We start from the raw sequence: 24,482 nt of genomic DNA on the forward strand, positions 1-24,482 counted from the left end.
TTACCTTGTGCCTAGCTGCTGTGAGAGTTTTTGCTTTTGACCCAAACCCTATCATGGCAATTAAGTTTAACCAAGAAAATGTTGTCCCTTGGGTAAAGAACAATATCTGATCCAAATGGAATCAGCAAGTCTTTGGAAGTACAGGTATGAGTGCCAAGTCCGGTCTGCCAGAGGCTGCTTTCCCTTGCTTCACAAACTGTTTAACTTACCACTGAGGGACACAAAACATTTTCTCCAACTCCTTAGCTAGGTTTTAGCTAGGTTTCCACAAGTCATTACTTATTCATCCTAACTATACCCAATACGGTAGGGTACTTCACATCCGAAAACCGAAAGTATATAAATACCGAAACGCAATCAGCCCCAGGGGTTTCAGATAAAGGATACTCAACCTGTATTGACAGTGACTAAAGTGTTCAACAGCATTTTGCAATAGCCTGGAATATACATCTAAAGGACAAAGAGACCTAAAGTAGTTAATCTTGGTTTTGGAAATAAGAGGCCAACAAATCTTCAGAAATTCTATAAAATAATTAAGTTACTGTATGATGATTGAAAAATGAATTACAATTTATTAGGATTAGGAGGCAATGGTAAAGTTCTACATGTGAGATGTTTATGAACACAACCATTATCCATAGAAACAATGATTAGTAAGTTAATTGATATTGAAAAACAGCTTAGCAATAGAAAGCAGAAGATGATGAATGAAAAAGGTTCTGTAAGGGTGAAGCTCTGTAGAATTCCCTGGAAGTTTAGACCTTTTATATGGAGCAGAGTACTTCCAGTACAATAATACCAAATTTGTTGAGAAACCCTAGCTATACAAACATGTGTTTAGTATTAACAGCATTTAAAGTGATTTGGCTCGATTAATTGGATAGGGCAAAGCAAAGCAGCTAGATTTTAGGAAGTACATATTTTGGAACAAGAGACATTTTGACAAAATAAATAAGTGCTACATTGGATAAATCTCACAGTAGCAGCTACTTCTTGGAAATCTCCCACCGAAGTATTAATCCAGTGCATTTAGCTTTAAAAATCAGCCATTAAAAAGCTCATTTGTGGTAAGTGGTCTCAGGCAAGAGAAAACTTTAAGCCTTTCTAGCCCACCCATTCACAGTATTCCATTGGTGCACTTATTATAATCCTGAATGCCATTTGATGACAAGAAGCTGTCTAGTTCCTTCTTGAAACCAATTGAAGTTTCTTGTTCCCTGCACCCATGCCGGTAATCTGTATTCCCCATACTTAAAACCCTCTTAGTAAAAAAGTCCCTTCTGCATTTCTTCTTGTTATCCTTAATATGCAAATATGATCCCGTGTGGTCAAATTCTGTACATAAAAGAACAGCTTACTTGGATTCAATTTGTCCAAACCTTTCATAACTTTTAAGTATTTATATCCCCTCTCAGTCTTTTCTTTTCAAGAGAGAAAATACTATTTTTCAACTTTTAGAAAAGTAAAATACTGTAGATGCTGGAAATCTGAAATAAAAACAAAATATGCTGGAAATGCTCAGCAGGTCAGGCAGCATCTATGGAGAGAAACACAACTAACATTTCAGGGTCAATGACCTAACATCAGGAAGGTCATCGACCTGAAATGTTAACTCTGTTTCTCTCCACAGATGCTGCTTGCTGAGTATTTCCATTTTTTAGTTCTTATCTTTCAATCTTTCCTCATTCTTCATTCCCTAAATTTTAGGATCAACTGTGTAGCCCTTCTCTGTACCCCTCCAATATCTGAATATCCTTCTTGAAATAGGGAAACCAAAGCTGTACAGAGTAGTCCAGATGTGGTCTCACCAGGGCCAAATATCGATTCAAAATAACCTCTCTGGATTTATACACTATGGCACTTGCTGTTCATCCCAATAATCTATTAGATTTTTTTTAAATTGTCTGGAACATTGTGCTGATGGTTTTGTGGCCTCTCCACTAAAACCTGAAGATCTTGCTCCTGCTCTGATATCTCAGGTACATTTCCATTTAGCACATTATCCACATCAACCTACCTTTGTCAAATCTCATAACATAAGAACATCAGACCATAAGAAATAGGAACAGGAGACCATTCGGCCCCTCGAGCCAGCTCCACCATTCAGTAAGATCATGGCTGATCTTCTTATATTTCGATTTCCACATTCCCATCTAGCCCCGATAAACTTTGATTCCCTTGCCTAACAAGAATCTATCTACCTCTGATGAGAACATAAGGAATAGGAACAGGGGAACATAAGAATTAGGAACAGGTTATATGACAACATTACATTTCGGGGGATGGTAGTATATTGGTAATATTGCTGGACTGGTAATCCAGATGTCCAGAATAATGTTCTGGAGGCATGAGTTCAAATCCCACTACAGCAGCTGGAGAATTTAAATTCAATAAATCTGGAATAAAAAGCAAGTCCCAGTAATGATGATCATGGAACTACTGGATTGTACAAAAACCCATCTGGTTCACCTTCTGCTGATCCAATCTGGCTTATTTTTGGCTCCAGGCCCACAGCAATGTGGTTGACTCATATCTGCTCTCTGAAACAGTCTAGCAAGCCACTCAATTGTATCAAACCACTGCAGAAAAATCAAATAAGAATTTAAAAACTGGACAAACCATATGGCTTCTGACAACTACACAATCCTTGTGGAGACAAAGTCCCACCTTCAAGCTGAGGACATTCTCCTTTGTGTTGTGTGGCATTATCATAGTACTAAACGTAAAAGATTTAGAATAGATCTAGCAGCTCAAAACAGGGCAACCACAAGGCACTGTGGGCCATCAGCAGCAGCAGAATTGTATTCAATCACAATCCATCATGCCCATACATCCCCACTCTACCATTATCATCAAGCCAGGGAACCAACCTTGGTTCAATGAAGAATGTAAGAGAGCATGCCATGAACAGCATCAGCCATATCTAAAAATGAGGTGCCAACCTGGTGAAACTACAGCACAAGATTGCATGCATGCTAAACAGCAGAAGCAGCATGTTATAAACAGCGCTAAGCAATCCTGTACCCAATGGATCAGATCAAAGCTCTGCAGTCCTACCATATCCAGTCATGAATGGTGTTGGACAATTAAACAACTAACTGGAAGAGGACGCTCCAACGCATGAGTGCAAAAGTCAAACCTGAAGCATTTGCAATCACCTTCAGTCAAAAGTGCCAAGTAGATGATCCTTCTCTACCTCCTGCTAGTCTTTAGACAATTTGATTCACTCCACGTGATATCAAGAAATGGCTGAACCCATTGGATTCAGTAATAGACAATATCCTGGCTATGGTACTAAAGACTTGTGCTCCAGAACTAGCCACACCCGTGCCAAGCTGTTCCAGTACAGCTACAATGCCAGCATCTACCCAACAATGTGGAAAATGGCCCAGGTGTGTCCTGTCCATAAAAAGCAGCTCAAATACAATCCAGTCAACTACTGCCCCATTAATCTAGTATTAATCATCAGCGAAGCGGTGGAAGGTGTTGTCGACCGTGCTTTCAAGCAGCACTTACTCCGCAGTAACCTGCTCACCAATGCTTATTTTGGGTTCTGCCAGGGCCACTGGCTCCTCACCTCATTACAGCCTTGGTCCAAACATGAACAAATAAAGCGGAATTCCAGAGTGAGGTGAGAGTGACTACCCTTGACATCAAGGCATCATTTGATCAAGCGTACTATCAAGGGGTGTTAGCAAAATTGAAGACAATGGGAATCAAAAGGAAAACTCTCCATTGGTTGTAGTTATACGTAGTGCTGTACAAAAGAAAATGGTTGTGGTTGTTAGAGGCCCATCATGTCAGTCTCAGGACATCACTGCAGTAGGGTACTAGGCCCAGCCATCTTCAGCCATTTCATCAATGACTTTCCTTCCGTCAAAAGGTTAGAAGTGAGGATGTTTACTAGTAATTGCACAGTGCTCAGTACTATTCGCAAATCATCAGATACTGAAGCTGTCTGTGACCACATGTAACAAGACCTGGACAACAGTTAGGCTAGACTCGATAAGCGGTAATTAAAGTAACATTCGGAAGACACAAGTGTCAGACAATGACCATCTCCACCAAGAGAGAATCTAACTATCTCCTCTTCCAATCACTGAATTCCCTCAGCATCAGCATCATGGGGGGGTTACCATTGATTAGAAACCTAATTAGACCAGCCATTAAAATACTGTGGCTATAAGAGAAGGTCAGAGGCTGGGAATTATGCAGCAAGCAACTCATTTCCTGCCTCCCCAAAGCCTGCCCACCATCTACAAGGCACAGGTGAGGGGGGGTAATGGGATACTCCCCATACTCCCCACTGATGGTTCAACAACACTCGAGCAGCTCAAAATCATTCATGACAAAGCACTTGCTTAATCAGCATTCCATCCAGCACCTTAAACATTCATTGCCTCCACCATCAATGCACAATGGTAGCAGTTTATACTATCTACAAGAAGCACTGTGGCAATGCACCAAGGCTCCTTTGACAGTACCTTCCAAACCTGGAACCTCTACCATCTAGAAAAATATGGGCAGCAGGTGCATGGGAAGTTCGCCTCCAAACCACACACCATCCTGATTTGAAATTATATTGCCGTTCCTTCATTATCACTGGGTGAAGTTCCTGGAACTCCTTCCCTAACAGGACTACTATTGTACTTACACTACATCAACTGCAATGATTCAAGAAGGCAGTTCACCACCACCTTCTCAAGGGCAATGAGGGATGGTCAATAAATACTGGCCTCGTCAGTGATACTCAAATCCCATGAATGGATTAAAAAGTATTTCCTGATTTAAATTGCATCTGCCATTTCTCTGTTCAGTGATTTAGTTTGCTAAAGTTCTTTAGAACTTGTGTAAACTGCTTTCTCACATTTGCCACTGTTGCCACTCTGTTATCCTCTGAAACTTTGGACATTTTGGATACAATTCCATTTTTAAAAATTGTAAACAACATTGGCTCCAACACTGAACTTTGTGACATTCCACTGGTAACCGCCTACCCAACCAGATACTGCTCATGTACTACTACTCATTGTTGTCCACCAACCAAACATTTGTCCATTCATTTCCATCTACAGTATTCCATTGGCTTGGATTTTATGTACCAGTCTATTATGTGGGTCATTGCAAATGTTCTCTTAAATCTAGGTGGATAATATCTATGTCTCTCCCCTGTCTATCAAGTCCATCACCTCCTCACTCAAATCCAAGACGTTTGTCAAATATGACGTCCCAAATCTTAAAAGCATAGTGTCTCAGATTAGTTTATGGTCCTTCAAACGTTCCCTTATATTATTCCTCAGGATACTTTCACTTTTCAAAAAATGCAAGTAAGACTTATAGAACTATTATTTTATGATGCATCCCTCAGCCCCTTTTTGAAGATTGGAGTCACATTTGCTATTTTCCTATCCTTTCAGATTTTGCCTGAGTCCAATGAACACTGAAATATATCCACAAGAGGTTTCAAATTATTTAAGCCAATTCTTTCAGAACGCTGAGATGAAAGTTGTCAGAGTGACAAAGCCTATCTACTTAGAACTTCAACAGTGATGTCCATGTACAAAAATCACTTAAAGGCTAGTGCACAGGTTTATAGGCTAATAAAATAAGCTAATGGAATGTTGGACTTTATCTTAAGAGGGATGGAATATAAAGGGCTGGAAGTTATGTTCAATCATACAAAGCCTTAAAGTTAAACCCCATCCTGCAATCAATATCGGGCACCACTTCTCAGGAAGGATATAATGGCCTTAGAGGGGGTCCAGAGCAAATTCACCAGAATGAAACCTGGACCTAAAAGGTTAAATTATGAGGACAGGTTACATAAACTTGGCTTGCATTTGCTTGAGTTTAGAGGGTGAGAGAAAGATCCAATTGTGGTGTTTAAAAAGATAAAATTATTCAATAGGGTATGTGCAGAGAAAACTTTTTTCTGGTCAAAGGAAAACAGGAAGAAACAAACACTGCCTTAAAATTTGAGTTATGTGATTCAGGAGTGAAACTAGGAAACTTTTTTTCAGACAAAGGCTACTAGAAATCTGGAATTCTCTCTCCCAGAAACGCTGTGGGTGTTGGATCAGTGAGCCCAAATAGCATGTTCTGTATCGGTTCATGCCAATTTTCCAACATCCAATGACCGTATAGGGCAGAAATTTCTGCCTGTCGGGCGGGCGGGCCTGACCCAATCTCCGGTGGGCGGGGAGCTGATCCCTGCCAGCGAAGCGGGCCGCACCACCATTTTACGTGGGCGGGCTACTTAAGGCCCACCCAGCGTGACGTCCGGCGGGAATGTCACATGAGATGGGACATGTTCATAATTTACAGATAAACATTATTAAAATTTTTTAAAACCTGCTTGAAACCTCATCCCGCCGGTGGATGAGGTTTCATGTTTTCTCTGTTTGCCGCTGGGGTTCCTGGCCTGCCCGCCAACCTTAAGGTTGGAAGGCAGGTCCTTTAGTTGCTTAAATGATCCTGTCAATGGCCTCAATTGGCCATTGACAGGTCGGCGGGCCCGCAGCTGATTTTGCTGTGCCCCCGCCTTCCTGAAAATTTAGATGGGGCGGGATGATGTCGGGGGTTCCGCCCAATGTCATCCCGCATCATTTTACGCATCAGCGAGCGAGCCCCGCCCCCTGCTCGCCGACGGAAAAATTCTGCCCATATTCTTATAATCCCATAAATTGTACACCTCGTGAATTTGACCTAGCAAACTGGACCCAACAGCTTCTGTAAAGCCTTCAGATTTAGAAGCTGAATTTAATAGCTTTTTATTACCGTTATATATTTCTCATCTTGCACACTTCACTTGTAATCTGTGGAGTACATGGGGATTAATGAATTGGAAATAATGGGGATCAGAAGATTCAGACCAACTGACACTACTTGCATTCAGAATAAATAATTGTGATATTGGTACACTAAACTGGTTTCAAACTCGAAAAGGAAAGCATGGGATAAAAATATTAAAATGGATATCCTCCTCCCAGATCAAATGAAAATGAGTATACAGCAGATACACTCATTCACTGACCTCAGCTTCTCTGGAGGTCTTCCTTCCAGACAAGGCCTTTGGTCATATCTGTTCTTTTCATCTACTTCTGCTCCCTATTAGAACCACAAACGTCCTCACTTACCAACGCACCAGCCTCAGTATTCAACAGATCATCCTCCAACATTTCTGCCACCATCAGTATGATTTCACCACCAAACACATCTTCCCTTTTCAGCATTCCAAAGGGTCCATTCCCTCCATGATACCCTGCTCCACTCCTCAGTCAACCCTAACATCCCATCCCTTTCCTATGGCACCTTTCCATGCAAGTGCAGGAGGTGCAGCATCTGCACTTTCACCTCCTCCCTTCTTACTGTCCAAGGCCCCAAACACTCCTTTCTGTTGAAATAGTGATTTACTTGCACTCCTTTCAATTTAGCATACTGTATTTGCTGTTCACAATGTGGTCTCCTCCAGACTGGGGAGACCAAACATAGACTGGGTAAGTGATTTGCAAAATATCTCTGTTCAGCCGTAAGTGTGACCCTGAACTTTCAGTTGTCTGTCTTTTTAATTCACTACCTCGCTCCCACTCTGTACTTGGCCTGCTGCAATATTCCAATGAAGCTCAAGGCAAGCTCAAGGAGCAGAACCCCATCTTTTGACTAGGCACTTTACAGCCTTTCGGACTCAATATTGAGTTCAACAAATTTAGATTGTAACCTTGGCCCCAATTGTTTTTCTTTGCTAGTTTGGTTTTTCTCTCTGTTTCTCTCTCTTTTTTTGTTTCTGAATGGCAGATGTTCAGGGTCCTGTAATTCACACGTCCCTTAAACACATCTTCTGTTTCTTTCTTGTCCCATTTGGCCTTGCACCATGAAACCTTTCATCAATTAATCTCTCCTGCCCTCCACTCTATCAAAAACCTCCCTTTTCACTCTTCTTCTCACCCTCCCCCTTTTACTTGCTCAAAGCCTATTATGAACTTCTCCCAGTTCTGAATGGCACTGATCTGAAACTTTAACTTTGTTTCTCTCTCCACTGATGCTGCCAGACCTGCCGAGTATTCCCAGCATTTTCTGTTTTTAGTGCACTCATTCACTCATGTTCTGACAGGCAGAATATTGGTGGACTCATTTTTAGGGCTACATTTCTGATGAGTGAACCAGGTCAGTGGAAGATGGGGGCAGTGTGGGTGAGGCTTGTGATTGTGTGAGAAAACTTAAAGGATTCTCAATTGATTATCATTCTACTTGAAATAAAAAACAAAACACTGGAAAAATTCAGGAAGCCTGGCAGCATCTGTGGAGAGAGAAACAGACTTACCATTTTTGAGTTCAAAATAATTATCTTTCGGAACTGAAGAGAAATAGAAATGTAATGGGTTTTGTGCTGTTGAAAAAGGGGAGATGGGGGGATGGTCAGGTGGAACAAAATGGAAGGTCAGTGATAGGTTAGAGGCCATTGGAGATTAAATACCAAAGATGTCATGGAACAAAAGGCAAATGGAGTGGTAATGGTAGTAGTAAAGAAACAAAGCACTGGCCCAGAGTAGGTGCTAATAGCAGAATAAAGGTCAGCTTTGTCTGAAAGCAAACACATGAAAACAAGATACAGACTGGCACTTGGGTGAAACAAATCAAAATGTAGAACAGAGTTCATGGTCTGAAGTTGTTGAACTCAATATTGAGTCCACAAGGCCATAAAATACCTAGCTGGAAGATGAGATGCTGTTCCTCCAGCTTGCGTTGGCCTTCACTGGAACACTGCAGCAGGCCGGGGACAGAAATGTGAGTATTAGAGCAAGAGGGTGAATTCAAATGGCAGGCAACTGGAAGGATTGGGGTCATGGGTGCTGAAGTTTTCACCCTTTTTAGTAGCACTACAATATTCTGCAATAAAATAGTATACTGTGACAGAAGCATAAAATGTATAAATATCAGCTAACATGAGAGTAATCATTTGTTATATAGTTTATGCCAGTGAATACAAATTGTTAAGTTGACAGACTAGGATGAGTTTTTTTATGTTGTTCAGGTGGACAGATATTCTCCTTATCCAGGGAAAAATATTCACAGGGCAGAATTTTTCACTGAGTGGGCGGGCATGCACCTGACCAGCTTAAGCATAAAATAGTGTGTGATGTCGGGGAGCTTTCTGTGAGCGCTCACCCGTGCTGACTTCAGCGTTCGCCCTCATCCACCCGCACCCCGGAAGCACTAAGCCTTTCAGAGGGTGTTTCATACTGACTGGCCGTTAATTGGCCAGCCAGCATGAAAGCGCGGTCAGGGGCTGATCGTAGTCAGCGGTCCGTGGTCCATTCCCCGGCCACTCCCAGCGTGCCCACCTAACTAAAAATCTTGCCCATAGCAAATTTGGAAGCTGACCTTGAAGACTGCGGTCAGAGTCAGTAAGTCATGTTGGCAGCTTTGGACCAAGGCACAATTAACAATTGGTCAAGTTCTAGTCATGGGAGACACAGTGGGAAAAGCTTTTTTCGCAAGTGCTACACCAACAACAGCCTCAGCAGCATGGCAAATCAGTTGTAGGAAAAAAGAGAAAAACAGTTTTTAATCCTGTAAGTAACTAAGAAAAACAGGTCGTGGAAAAGAGAAAAACAAAAAAAAATCAGTAAATAAATACTTGTGTTTTAAGTCAATACTTCAATTTCATTCCGTGGGCTAGATCAAAACAACTAAAATGTAACTAATTGGGAAGTAGAGGTTTTGAGGAGGAAACTTCTAAAACAAGCATTGTAAATATTTTAACTGCGAGGCTTTATCTTTCAATATTAGATATATTATATCATACTTTCTCCTTGAGTCAGTGATATATTGCTTCATTAGATTTGCTGTATTATACCAATAGGCGAACCATTATCTTGTTTAGACACTAGTGTAACTACAATAAATCCAGAAACTGCATCAGGTACTGACCTATCCTTCAATAATGTCATGGAAAATCTACATTGGGTGGAATTTAATGTAACTGACACGGATCCATCCTACCTTGCAGAACTGGCCAATCAGAGGCCAGCGGTTCTCCATTCCCAGCAACACCACCGAGAGCGGTAGCTATTGCTGGTAGGGCTCCAGGGATTTCACCAGAAATCATTGTGGGATCCATGGTGAAGTAAGCGCAGGTGAGTAAGGGCATGATGGGTATCATGGGAGGGAAGGGGAGGGGTTTCGGAGGCAAGGGCAAGGGGATGGCTTTCAGCGGCCACTTCCCTTCCGGATGTCGTGTCCCTCAACTGGGCACAAAACGGCTTTGAAAGAAGGACACCCCATCGAAGGTCACCAGCAAACCCAACAGAGTTCATTGGGCGGTCTTCATGGGGCACAGGAAAGCCCTGCCACTTGTATGTAATCCCTGAGCCACCACTAAATTCTGGTGGGCTCAGGGATCATTGGTATATATTGGCTCAATAATGAGACTACTTGACATGATGTCATGAGGCGGCAAGCTTCCCCCACAGGCCCCTTCTGACCTCCAACTTAATCATGGTAGGTTTTCCCATTGCCGAGAGACTGATATGCGGCCTCTCCTGCAATTAACATGGCCCCCATGTTTCCCGCTGCAATGAGCTGTATTAAATCCAGCCCAACGTGCCTGCATCGCCAATTACCACCCCATCAGCCTACTGTCGATCATCAGTAAAGTGATGGAAGGAGTCATCAGCAGTGCTATCAAGCGACACCTGATTAGCAATAACCTGCTTACTTACGCTCAGTTTGGGTTCCGCCAGGGTCATTCAACTCATACGAACTCATTTTAGGCTTATGTAGTCTTAAGAGGGGCACACAACTACAATGTAAAATAATACTATATGACAGTTTGGAAACAAATGTAAGTTGCAATACACTGCATTTGCACCAATGTGGGATGAGTTACATCCATTGATGGCTGACTGACCTCTGTGCCCCAGTACATTTGCATAGAGGACACATTAAATAATGTACTGGTGTGCTTAGAAATTGTAATTCAGCCTTTAAGAAAATAAATTCTGGTTGAAGATTGCTGACGGAGCAGTAGGTAAGTAGTAAAGAAGTAGTAAAGTGTTTGACTTACTTAGGTCACAGTCAGATAGTTGGACTGGCTGCCTCATGAGTATTATTGCCACTTTTCAAGCGTGTTTCCCAGAAGAGCAGCTAGCAGAAGGGGCATGAGAAACATACAGAGGCATAAGGATAAAATGCACAACTTTAATGAGTTGGACCTGCAAACCCTCCTTGATTAAATAGAGCAGAGGAGAGACAGATTGTTGGGAATCCATGTTAAGGAGCCTACAAAAAATATTATTTGAGCCATTTGGAGAAAAGTGGCACTGGCATTGAATGTCAATTTTCACCCTCCAAGACTCCACCCAGGGCTCCAAGAGATATTAGGAGTTGGAGGGGGAGATGGATGGGGGGATTGGGCAGTGTTGTGGCAGTGGTGAGACTAGGAGACAATGAGTGGTGGCCAGTAAAAGAGGAGGGTAGTGGTGCTTACTGGGGTGGCTGTTGAGGTTGTGGTCGGTTGCTGAGGTTGCAGTCAGGGATCAGACTTTGCAATTGGATGGGGGCCAGGTGATGTTGCAATTGGAGAGCTGAGATCGCAGTCAGGGGAGATGAGCAGCAGCTGGCAGCCACCAGTGTCCACATAGTTTGAATATGGAGTGTGCTGCTGCTTCTCTTGGTTCCATTTTCAGATATGTATACTTTGAATTCTTTCCTTTTAGTCAGCAGCCCACAACAGTCCCTTTAAGGACCGCCTGTTACGCCACATATGGACCTGGTTTCCTTGAACAAAGCCGGCACCAGTGCTGCCTGCCTCAGGGTAATCCAAATCATGCAGAGGGCACCTCAAACAGGCCTAACGCTCCTTATTTGCATATATAAAGAAAGTGTTTTAGGCATGGCCTCTGGACACTTTTTTTTTTGTTTGTACCAATATGGTGGGTGGCACATTTCCGGCTCATAATAGGCTTGTGCTTCCTGACTGTCATATCTGAGGCTTAAACACCAGAAAAACAGGGGCTGTGCCATCAAATGTTTGCTCATATTCATGGCACAGAAAAGATAAGTCCTTATTTCTCTTAAGGCCCAGTAGGGTATTTTAAAGTCTGCCTCATTACCTAGCTGACTCCTTTGACCCCTGACTTAGCTGCCATTGTGTGCCAATCTTCAGCAAATCTACTTCTACTCTCAATAATATGCTATGTTCCATTTCTCCCCAGGGTTTTACTCTATTTCCTCAGTTGATCAGAGACTGTGCTAAAACTATAAAAAAACATTTTTGATGTATTTATAAAACTTCAATTATTTTTAACAATCTTACTGGTGACCTGCCATAATGGAGCTCACTGGTTAGGCCAGTCTGGGGTTGTGGGGTTTGGTGCAAGAAAAGGCCATAGCTTCACAATGGTTTAGAAGACATTATGCTTTCATAGATGATGTCACAGAGTAACATAGTGGGAAAGCGTTAGGTTGTAGTGAAAAATTATTATGTTTTTGTTAAATATTCAATAAAAAGTAATCTAAATATACAATGTCCTCATAAACTTTTAAAATTAACGTATCCTCGATTGTGCAATGGCTTTATAAAATATATTTGGATTCTGAAACAACAATTTAAAAAAGTGCTTACATTTTCCTTGCCCTTGAGATTACTATCTTGGTCAAATTTAGTTAAAAATAAGAGTAATAATAATTTTGTAAAATGTTTACAACAATATATACTAGAACAAAAACAACTAACTGTGAAGATATAGATAATAACTAGCTATTCCAATTGTTAGAAATACAGTAGGCAGTATTTTTTTCATTTTGTTGCCTTTTTTCTTATTGAATAAATCAATACCATACTTTATTGCAAAAAGCCAAAGACAAAAACAAAAACAGCCACCCAGTATAAGGAAAAGCTATCTCATTATTTGTGACTTAAAAAAAACAACTAGGGCACATTTCACAATCAACTGTGAGACCAAATGCATTTTTCTGAATAGAAAATTAACACACTTTCAAAGCAAGCGACTTGAAATAGAGAAGGTGCCAACTGCAGTTTGAGGATATCTGAATGTGGTATATGCTGGTTTATGGTAAAGAGTTAACTTGTAGACAAAAAGGGAAGGGAGGTCGGCACCCAGCAGCCACTTGAATGTGAGTTTTTTTTTTGTTTCCCTTGATGCATACCGAGCTCTCCATTATTAGTCTTAATGATGGAAAATTGTAGTGTTGATACAAATCTTTTTTTTAAAGCAATGGGCGGGAGCTCCATTTGTTAGTAAGTTCTTTGTGACTGAAAGCCATGGATTGTACATCTACTGCAGAAAAGGCTGGATGCTCTTTCCATAGCACAGCTAATTACTCCCACTGTGACCTTGCTGATCTGCAATGTCCCCCCCTACATCTCATCTACACGCCTGCTTCTATGTGTGCATGGTGTCAGAGAATATGAAAAACCATATAATGAAAGCAGTTTCATGATGGATAAAAGGCTACTGGAGTTGCACTTGGTACAAAGGAGGTTCAATTATATGAGTAATTGTGATAATTTAGCCCATTCATAGACCCTTACTTGATCAAGAATGAGACTCACAAAGGAAAATTACTTTAACAGGAAAGTAGGGAGAGGGGGGGATGAAGAGGTAAGGAGGGGGAGAGGGGGTGTAGAGAGAAAAACAAGATGGAACAAGAAAATAGATATACAGAGGGAAAGAGAACCAGACACAGTACAACAGAGATGTGATAAAAGCTGACATGCAGCTGTGTTACACAATTAAATTCAATTTTTTTTAAGCAATTGATGAATGCAACTACTGCAAATGTGCCTCAGTTAGCTATCATTTGTTGTTCTGTGACAGGAAAAGGATAATTACCTCTCAAAGTGAATCAAAAGACTGACATGCCCTTTAGACACAGTCATGAATGCAGAGCTCGATAGAATGCTTGAATAAGAATTCTGGAGCTTTCTTTTCCTTTATCACTGAACAAATTTTGTTAGATATAATGTAAGAACACCACCAGCAGATGCATTAAACCCTGGGAGCTCTAAGACACAAGTAGCTTTATCTTTTAACTCTTCCAATCTATAAAATAAAGCTGCATTTGCATTTAATTTCTATTCTATCTGAGGATAGTTTTATATAGGCTAAATTTCTTTCTCACAGGAGTGGTTTGATCCAGCAGATGCTGTGGCAGATTAAATTTTAATAACTGTAATAACATACACCCACTGTATGCTACCAAAACCCATATAAGACATTCATCTGTAACAACATGAAATTCTCAATCATACTGTTATTGGAACAAATGAAATTCAAATTAACGTAACTGATGCTGCTGTAAATTTTCTAGTGTTTTGGGATTAAAGATCAGACTAATGAAACAATTCTAAATGATTTTGTTTTAAATGATTTCCTATTTTGATGTTTTTTTAAATGTTATGTCTGTAGCTGTAGCTGCTCTTCATTAAATGGTAAGAATATAATATTCAGAAATTATATATTTTATAGGTTTTATTTGACTTTACACAATACCCAGATGATTTTTCAAAGATTTTTTGGTGTAAAGTGGAGAAGCACAAAATATATACACACAAGCACTGCAAACTAAACAGCAGGTAAGTGCAAGGTACCTTATACACCTCCTACTCTTGCTATACAGACTGAGTCACTTTAGGTAATCTTCCTTGCTCAGGGAATAACATTATTGTCTGGCAGTTCAAATACTCCTATCAGACTGAAATGATGACCTCGTGTCATAAAACATGTTATCAACTTTATTCCACACCACCAATAACCTCTGTCCCATTAGATTTCCCCCATGCCTGTCAGTACAAGACTTACCTGATTGTATTTCCAATTACATTCAGTGGTGCTCCTGGCCTACAAACAGCAATTGCTTCATTTCTGCATCTTCTGGCAACCTCCACCAGCTTTTGCCCAGGTTTATCCACATTTCCAACCAAGAATGTTTCAGAGGTGTCACCATGGTATCCATTGAAATACACCTTTCAACCAAAAATTAATTTTGAGCAAAAATAAGCTTCTGTTAGTAATTTATTTTAAATTAACATTTAAGGATTCAGAAACACAATGATGGATTTAAACATGGCTCAAAATAATAACTTTCAAGAAGGAAGAAAGCACCAAAGATTGACATAGTCAGATTTAGTAGAGAGAGAAAACCAGCTATGTTATTCCCCATCTCTACACATTGCCCACTACTCTTTCCTCCCACCAATTCATGGAGGATCCAATTATGCTTTCATGATCAGTTCTCAACGATTTAAAGAAATATACAAAGCTTTTTCTTGTTTCACTGAATGAGAAATGATAAAAGTAGCACAGGTGTCAAATTATTCTCTTTATAAACATGTCCTATAGAACTATTTATTACACTTTGTATCGCGTCTTGATTTTTTTACATTGTTTTTTACTTCAGATAATTTAACCCAAGATGCTTCTATCCTAGGTGTTTATATCTGTAACAGTAAATGATAAATAATTGTGAAACAAAGGGAATCAATTCATTTTCTGTAGCATAGATACATTAGCTGGATGCAAAACAACTGGATTCATATTTTCTTGGAATTTTAAAAATTAATTTACAACATGCTGAAAATGAAAAAGGTAAGATGAAGTTATATAACATTAATATTATCATCTAAGTGTTTAGTCTAACCTGAAGACAAATGCAACAAAGTCAAGTTAAGAAAATTGGAACTTTTTTGTTTATGTTCGAGTCCAATCTACAAATAATTACAATTGCATTACACTTGGAGCAGGATACCTCATTCAGGTTTTAATAAACGTGAAAGATATTGGTAGCAACAGTATTACTGTCTTAGGAGACTGACACATACAAGCTATGGCTGTCACTGAAGCCTATAATGACAGAGTATGATAATCACAGACCCCACTCAGAATCAGCAGGAACAGGAAGATCAAACTCTGCAGAGTGAAGGGAAAAATGCCAGGCTTCTGCACATTAGCTCATCTCTCACATTCATCCAAAGAAGCCTCCCAACACTGCAGTGCTCTGCATTAACTACACAGTGAATCAATAACAATTGCACCTTCTCAAGGGGACGACATGTAGCAGGATTGAGATGACATATCACTCTGCCTTGCATTGATCTTAGTGTATCTAACTTCATCCCCAAAAATTCTAAGCAAACCTGGTTCAAACAGGAATAAACAAAAAGGAAGGGGAAGGGGAAGCAGCTGTTCTTTTTTGACCAGAAGTGAATTACACGCCCATCTGTACATTTCACATTCTCAATCCAGAGTTTTTCCTGTTTCTGCTGGGGATCAAAATGCCGATCAAAGTCTCATTAGTTTCAGATGAAATACTCACTGTGACATCAATGTTGATAATGTCTCCATTCTGAAGGGGTCGACTAGAAAGATAAACATTAAGAAACTGTAAGAGTAAGTTTCTTGAAAATCAGCATAATAGACAGATTAATGGTAGTAGATCAGAATGGCCTAGCAATTTATAACTAATAATTACATTAAATTATAGGAACACCACGTGATGCAGAAACACAAGCTCTGACTTTTTTTTGTTACTTCATTAAAGCAACATTTTTTCCAGGGCATGGCCATACATATTATTTGTATTAGGACTTCCAGTTCCGAAAAGTAGCCCGAATACATCATTCATGCAAATATTGCAAAAATATACAGATTTGTTCAACAGTAAGCTTTAAGAAATTAATAGCACTGAAGAAAAAAACACCAAGTTGACATATTAAACATAAACATCTTTTCTGTGCTTTAGAGCATTGTGTTTTACATAAAGAATGAATGAAATGAAAGGAGTTAATAGAAAGTTAAGCAGTCCTTCACAAACATTGATCTTCCTGATTATTCAGAGTCCCTTTCAGATTATTACAATACATTTCTGACACAGTAGAAACTATCAATAAGTTTATATTGTATTCTGTGCTGCTGGTGACAAAACACTGAGAATTGAGTAAAATTATAATTATGTGTTTCCTCCTCTCAAGCTGCACATAGCCCTGATGAATCCACTGAACATCCAATTTACATATATTAAAATCATATAAAGCTTCCAAAACTGAAAAATTAGAAGCTAAAAATCAGCAACCACTATCAGTCTGTTGCCCTTACAATTGAGGTTCACAGTTCATATCAGCAATGAAGAGACAGTGGTAGAGGACAAAATTCACAATTTATTTTATGACCACAGCTATGACATATGCATGAGGAAGATTTTAATTCTGCCAGGGAAGCAAACTTTCTTTGAAGAATTACAATTAGAACATTTGGGCAGTAACAAAATATTTTCATGTTAATGTTGTGTCTCGAAATGCTTCAAATCATTATTCCTGCCAGGTTACTGGAATATTTTCCCTAGTCATCAGTAAATGTGAACAGATTTAATCAGTTTCAGACAGGCCACTAGAGAAGTCATTTATTTTAGGAAATAACCCTACAGTAAAGCTGGGGATTTCTTTGCAATTCTACAATGCTCGCCAATTCATGGAAAACCATAGGAGTTCACAGTGGAATATATGAACAATGATAAACAGGAAAAGATCCTTTGGCCCATCCAGTGTCACACAACTGCAATATCTTGTATTCATAATATATACTGTCCACCAGAGTGAAAGTATGTGATCTCCAGGGAAAGGGAGAGTTGCCAACTCTGGTTGAATACATTCTTGGAGGTTTCATCACATGAATTCCTGTTACTATCTGCCCCATCCCACCCCACCCCCCACAAACCTGCTACTGGTCACCCAACACATCCATCCTCATGGCACATCATTTTCCCACTAAAGACTATGGTTCACTTACATAAAGTTTGTTTGTTTCATATCTTCACACACTTCTCTCCACTATTCCCAAAAGGGAGTATTGGAAGGATTATCAGGCTAATTATCAACCTGCTGAACTGCATCATTGACGCTCAGTCAATAGCCAACAAGTCCTGGAGTGGGAATTGAACCTGGAGCTTCAGGTTCAGAGACAGGGAGACTGAGTCACACGACCTCCTACTCACACAAAATGAATTATTACTATGAGGTGAGAGAAATGAAGAAAATGTAAATAAGTAAAGAAAAAAAATCCCAGAAGCCACTGAATGCATACAACAGGTGCAGTAGCACCTGAAAAGAGAAACAAAAGGTTAATGTTTAAGTGGAGAATTTTCACTCGAACATTTGGATGGTACAAAAAATACTTTTTATGTTAAAGCTGCCATGTCATAAAGAATAAAAAGTCTCCATACATACTAATAACTAACTTTTTCTCTTTACAGATGCTGGCACATCTGTGATATATTTCCTGCAATTTTTGTTTTTATTTCTGATTTTCACTATTTACATATTTCCCTTTCCAGTAACAAAATGAAATACCATAATTTGCTGTGTATAAGTCAATCCGACATATAAGGAGACTCCATTTTTCCAGCCCCAAAAATCATGTTTTTGTATATACTTGGTGTAAGTTGATCCTCCTTTTCAGCCATGACATGCTACATTCGCATTCACTGTCATCCCCAATTTTTCATTCCACAAATACATGTTTTACTTACCAGTACCTTATAACTGGGCACAAAGCATAAAGCAGGTGCTATTGGCTGTGTTGCAAAGATGTGTGGGAGTTTAAGACACACCTGCTCTTTGCATCGGATGCCGATGACATCTCAAGATAGCAATCACCCACACCCACGCTGGCGGTTCACTTTTATACTCGCTGTAGAAGCCGATTCCCATTTTTGGAGGGATTTTTTGAGGCTTCAAAGGTCAATTTATATGCCGATGGTTTTAAACTTAATACAGATGGGGAATATAATATTTAGACCTTAAGTGCTTTCAGAAATAGAAGCATAAGATTAATCAAATGGACAAATTACCATAAACTATACCTGTCAGGTATGCCATGACATACCACATTGTTCACTGAGGTACAAACAGACTTTGGAAAACCTCCATAACCCAGTGGCGATGGGTATGCATTATTTCTGATTGTTTCGTGATGCACAATGTAATCCAACTGCTCAGTTGTCATGCCAGCCTAAAAAATAAAAATAATGCAATGGAGGCAATGCTACTATCAATGTTCTATATTTTAAATGTGCCTTGTATTAGCTCACAAAGCCAGGAAAAATACTAAAACTGTTTAAGCCATAGCTTCTCTTTGCCCTGTTAAGTAGGTTTTATCATAAGTGGACTACTTTAAAGGAGGATACCAAATAGAGCAGGCCTTACTTATTACAGTAATAAACTCAGTATCTTATCCTTCTCAGTTATGTAGAAATTTGGACCTGCAAACTAATTTTGGCTTCAATATGAAATTATGTAGAACCAATCAAAATTAAAGAATCCAAGCTTCATTATTATATGTGATATAATGAGTTATTATGACATTATAAAGTATTAAAACACATTAATTATATCACTATGGAATTGATACTAAAACTCAAACTAGACCACAGTATTGTGAAACCAGATATACTTAATTCAGAATGCTGAATTTACAATTTTAGCTATGCTGCTTGTATGGTTTGGTGTAAGTATTTTTCCCCCTAAAGTTGTGACTTTCATTCAGTCTACCTGAAAATCTTTAGTTAAACAATCAGATGAAGATAGTTTTTATATTAATGATATTTGAAAAACCAAATTAATTTCTACTTAAAAGTAGTGATTAGAACACAGTATCTGAACAAAATAATAAGACTGAAGGTGTGTGTTGTATGGTGTAATATGCCATCATTTGATTTTCCACTTAGATTTGAATTATGCCTAAGTAATTATTGGGGTAGTAAAAGTTTAAAAATGTACATGGGTTCTGATTTGGCAACATCTATTTATCATTTCAAAGAAAAAAAAGGAACAGGCACCAATGTTCTTTACAAAACTTTTAAAAAATGTATTCTTGCTTTTATAATCAAATATCTGTAAGAGAAATGAAGGTGGTTAACTTTTGATTTATTATAGTTAACATTTGATGTTCATCTAGAAACTACTGATATACTATTCCATTATTAGTGAAGTCTATACTTGTTTTGTAACTTGAAACCTTTCAAAATAATTTAACTGCAAATTAAATGAATCGTTAAAACATTAGAACAAGTTTGTTAAATCAAAATATCTAACTGCCACAATTAAAATAATGATAGAGAAAGAGGCATGAAGACACAGGCAAAATTGTTAAAATGGTTCTTTTCAGTTTTTAACAACAAACATTACCTTTAAACTCTTTCCAGCCAAGAGGAGGATCTGGCGAGCCAGTTGACAGGCTTGTCGAAGACCCTGAATCTGATCTTCATCTTTAATTTCGATGTGGTCTCCCCAGTCTGGTATAATGCCTGTCGTCACATAGTCTGGCTTCTTTATGTGCTTGAAAAAAAGATTGAAAATGAAGATGAGAAAACTGGAGCGTGACAATGGGATCATTTTCTCAAAAAGAGACTCCTGCTTCATGGCAGTTTGCCCTGAGTGTTACAGTGTCGACCCTTCCTGAGTCATCAGACAAACCCCAAGGCTGCTGCAATATTTCTTCAAATACCCTTTTGAACTTAACATTGCCAACTTCTAAGTTCTTAGGAACACTGTTAACTCAAAGGGCTAACACAAATAATAGTTTGCTGTTTTGTAGCCCCTGATCGAACAACTCTAATGTTGTAAACTCAGGGCTGAAATTACTGAGCTTTGTTTAAAAGGAACAGCTTATTTACCAACTAAAAAAAAATGATGCAAGCTTTATTAATTTTGATGAAGCACACAGCCTTCTCCAAATTTACATTTCCTTTTGGTGAAATGAATTATTCATCGTCAGCTTAATTTATAGAGTGCAAATACCTAAACATGAAAGCATGCTTTGGCTTTCTGGCACAAAGGCCCAAGTTTTACTGAAGGCAGGGCCTTTCCTAAATGTGGATACTGCTTACTGTAAACATAGTAAGAACTAAAGAAATATGCAAAATTAATAGAAATACAACTAAATATTTTAAAAAGTAAAGTTACAACACAGCTTTGATAGAACTATTCTTTTGTAATATGGTTTATATAAAATCTTAGTTTTAAGAGCTTATTGAACCACAAAGGTGCTGTATATAATTATGCTCTGTATAATAAACATCGCCAGTAACAGCCTAATGTAGCAAAGGTATACTTATTTTTTACCCAATAACTGCTTAAATTGTGTATTTCATTCATCTTAACATTAACATGGATCTGAATGAAATTTAATAATGAGTAAATTTTGATTCACTTTTGTACTCCACCATGTGCTTGTCTTTAAAACCATTAAATTATATAAAATTCACTACTCCTGCCTAATATCTGGGCTCTGTACACTTTCTTGACCTTATCCACAATTACCTATTGAGTCGTCTTCATTATTTCTGCTTAACTTGTCACAGCTCTCATTTCACCTTAACCTCTCTTACAGGTAATCACAAAAATCAGCAGGGAGTCTTGTTGAAAGAATGATACTGTAAGTCAATAACAGTGTACCTTGGGTACAGGGTAAGATGGTCCAACAGTAGCCGGACGCACAACATGGTAGGAGGTGCATTGCCAAAAGATAGATCTTATAAGCTGAACCCCAAATGGTTTGAGCTTGTGAGCAGTGGTGGATTGTGATGAGGAAGTTCTGCAGCAGGCAGTCACACATCCTGTGGAAACAAAGTCAGATTGCTTGTAATTGCCAACGGTTTTTCAATGTTTCTTCATCTAGTTAAATCAAAATGGTATCTTCTAAAAAAATGCATAACAATGAAAACTTCATAGATACTAAAACATTATACAACTATTTGTTTCTCAAGAGAAGTAACTCATAGCAATGAAAGTACAGAAACTGGCCAATCAGTCCACTAGGTCCATGCTGGTGCTTATATTCCACACAAGCCAATCAAAGCTGATTTGTCCTATTAAATCAGGTGGTTAACTAATTTAGCATTGTAAAATAATACCGAAGTCCTGCAACCTTTTAACTTATTTCAATGTTCTGGAATGAGCTGGCAGTTTATTTACAAGAATAACTGAGTTTTCAATAAATTTGACTTAACATCCCTGTCTGTATTATCATATTTTCTACCCATGTACTTGCTAACTGATCTGTATGTGAACACTCCTGGAATCAGTTCCTGTTATTTTGTCTTCCTTTGTGCTTCATATTTTCATTAGACAAAAATTATCATTTAGATTTCTTTTTACTCCATGAAAAAAGCCAATGTCATACACAATGTTTGTCAGCAAGCTTATTGCTCCAGGCAGAATGGAATTCTAAGTGTTCTTTCCAGTGTGCTTTTATCACAAACAGCACAGATTTATAAGTCTCCTGTTAAATACTGATTTATAAGATATAGGCCTGGAGTTTTCACTAGGCTGTGCTGTTTTTTTCCCCCCAGTGCAATACGCTTAAAATTGACCAAACTAGCGAAAAGGTGGAGGAAATTCAAACACAAATTACATCCAGCCCAAATCAAGTTTTAACTAGTTTAAAAAATATTGCACCAGAAACAGACTCCACCCAGAAAACTGGCCACATCGCTGATTAAATGAATCACCATTGCAAGTTTCTGCTAACTGTGCCAGCTTAAATCCTTAGAAGAGGCTCTTAAAATTAAGCTGGTTCTTTGCAATAAAACTAATGGCAAATTTTAAAAGCTTTGGAACATATATTGATATTTCTTTATTAAGAACCTCACCACTGTATTCCACATTAACTAGCAAACAGCTCTTATACTTTGTTCAAGACATCTTCAGTTATTAAAAATTGGGTTACTCATAGGTGGTGAACTAGACACACTAATTAAAAGCATTTGTTTTTTGCAATAAACCTATTTTCAACTGTATTAATTGAACGACACCAAGTTACCACTCATAAATATATCAAGGAATATGCTTTAAAGCAATTATTTTAAAACTTACATTCTAAAATGCCAGCTCATTGCAAATTTCATGATTGGCAAAACACAAGTGAGTTTGAGTGGAAGCTTGAGGAAAACGTTTCTCACAGTTCTCAGAAAGAAATGCACTTCTCAAAACTATCTGAACTGTGGGTGTAATTTTGGCCTGGATCGCCATCTACACCCAAATCAGAAACACTACCCTAGTATGTTTTATCTGAAATATAGCTCAAAACATTTAGTGTGAAAATTAACATTTAGTGCCCACATTTAGTGGCAAAGGACACTATATTTATAACACTAAAGCACCTGCCATATGATTCTGTGACAGCCTTTGTCTTTCATTCAGCACACAGCTCTCCTCAGTGTAGAACAGTAAGAAAATAAATATCCAAAGTAACAGCTCAATATGCATAATGTAGAATAACAAATATGTGATATTCTAACCATTCAACTGACAATTAACAAACTACTCAAATCTAAACCCTCTCCATTGGATTTGTTTTCTAACTGCCTTTTGCATACCAATTAATCTGTATAACCAAAACTCTATCATTGACGGCCTGTTGGTGTAAAACAACCAAATTGTATCCTAGCACTGCTGATGGACAAAAAGAGCAGCTGCCTCAAGCTTTTTAAAAAAAAAACTTTAAAAATCTTCTTGTCCCCTGTCATTATTTTCATATATTTTCTCCTCTGTTAGATCTCCTTATGTCATTAACCCACATAAGACCTAAAGAGCAAGAGCTGACCCATGCCCAGGCCTGAAAACATGCTCTGTAACTGAAGTAAAAATCCTTAAAATTGAATTCTAAAATCTGGTATTTTATTTTTAAGGAGCACATTATGCTATATACCTATAGAATAAAACATCAAATACTTACTTTAATCTGAAATACCTGGAAAAACTCAGCAGGTCTGGCAGCATCGGCGGAGAAGAGCAAAGTTGACGTTTCGAGTCCTCATGACCCTTCAACAGAACTAAGTAGAAATAGGAAAGGAGTGAAATATAAGCTGGTTTAAGGGGGGGGGGGGAGAAGGAATTTCCAGCATCCGCAGTTTTTTGTTTTCATCTCTGTGTTTAATTGACTGCCACTTCTCTTCAAGAAATGCCTACCTTGAAGAAGTTTTGTTCTACTCTCCGTCAAGATTTTCGAATCTCTCTTTTGCCTTATTCACCTTCGTTGCTTTCCATTTCTCTCCTGGTGTTTGACAAGGTGTTTACTAAAACCCGCTTTCACAGCCATATTTCCTTTCTCAGTGACTGTCTCCGTCTCAACCCACGTGGATTTCAACTGAAATTCCATCCCACATGTTTCGAACCCACGCAGGATTACAGGTATCTCCGGGACATAAAACGTTTCTCGGACTGCTGTTCCCGTCGCATTCTGAGATCCACACTCAGTGCCATGCGCCACCATATGAACACACTCGACCTCTCCCTCCAGCAGCACCGCCGCACCCTTTTTCAAAGCTGCGCGTGCCCCCAGTTTCATTTTATTCTTCGTCTCATCCGACGCCTCAACAAGAAACTTTTTCTCTTTCTCTCAAGTGCTAAGGAACGAAAGCTCCAACAACTCATCGACACCAACACCCATCCAGGACCCTCCACC

The 24,482-nt window shown here is 38.9% G+C and overlaps 1 protein-coding gene across 4 annotated transcripts in view; it reads right to left on the minus strand.

Annotated features, from left to right (window-relative positions):
• metap1d (methionyl aminopeptidase type 1D (mitochondrial)) overlaps positions 1-24,482 on the minus strand; it is a 173,561-nt gene that overhangs the window by 70,495 nt on the left and 78,584 nt on the right. For 2 of the 4 annotated variants that reach the window (XM_078552108.1, XM_078552110.1), the window contains 5 exons: positions 21,473-21,633; positions 20,204-20,353; positions 18,880-19,028; positions 16,339-16,381; positions 14,826-14,989 (listed from right to left, as the gene is read on the minus strand). In XM_078552108.1, the coding sequence (XP_078408234.1) occupies positions 14,826-14,989; positions 16,339-16,381; positions 18,880-19,028; positions 20,204-20,353; positions 21,473-21,633 (667 nt within the window). Of the gene's footprint in view, positions 1-14,825; positions 14,990-16,338; positions 16,382-18,867; positions 19,029-20,203; positions 20,354-21,472; positions 21,634-24,482 lie in introns of all 4 variants that reach the window. The other 2 variants (XM_078552109.1, XM_078552107.1) reach the window with 1 other exon arrangement.

This window comes from Cetorhinus maximus, chromosome 11, assembly GCF_964194155.1.
Source record: "Cetorhinus maximus chromosome 11, sCetMax3.hap1.1, whole genome shotgun sequence".
NCBI lineage: Eukaryota > Metazoa > Chordata > Chondrichthyes > Lamniformes > Cetorhinidae > Cetorhinus > Cetorhinus maximus.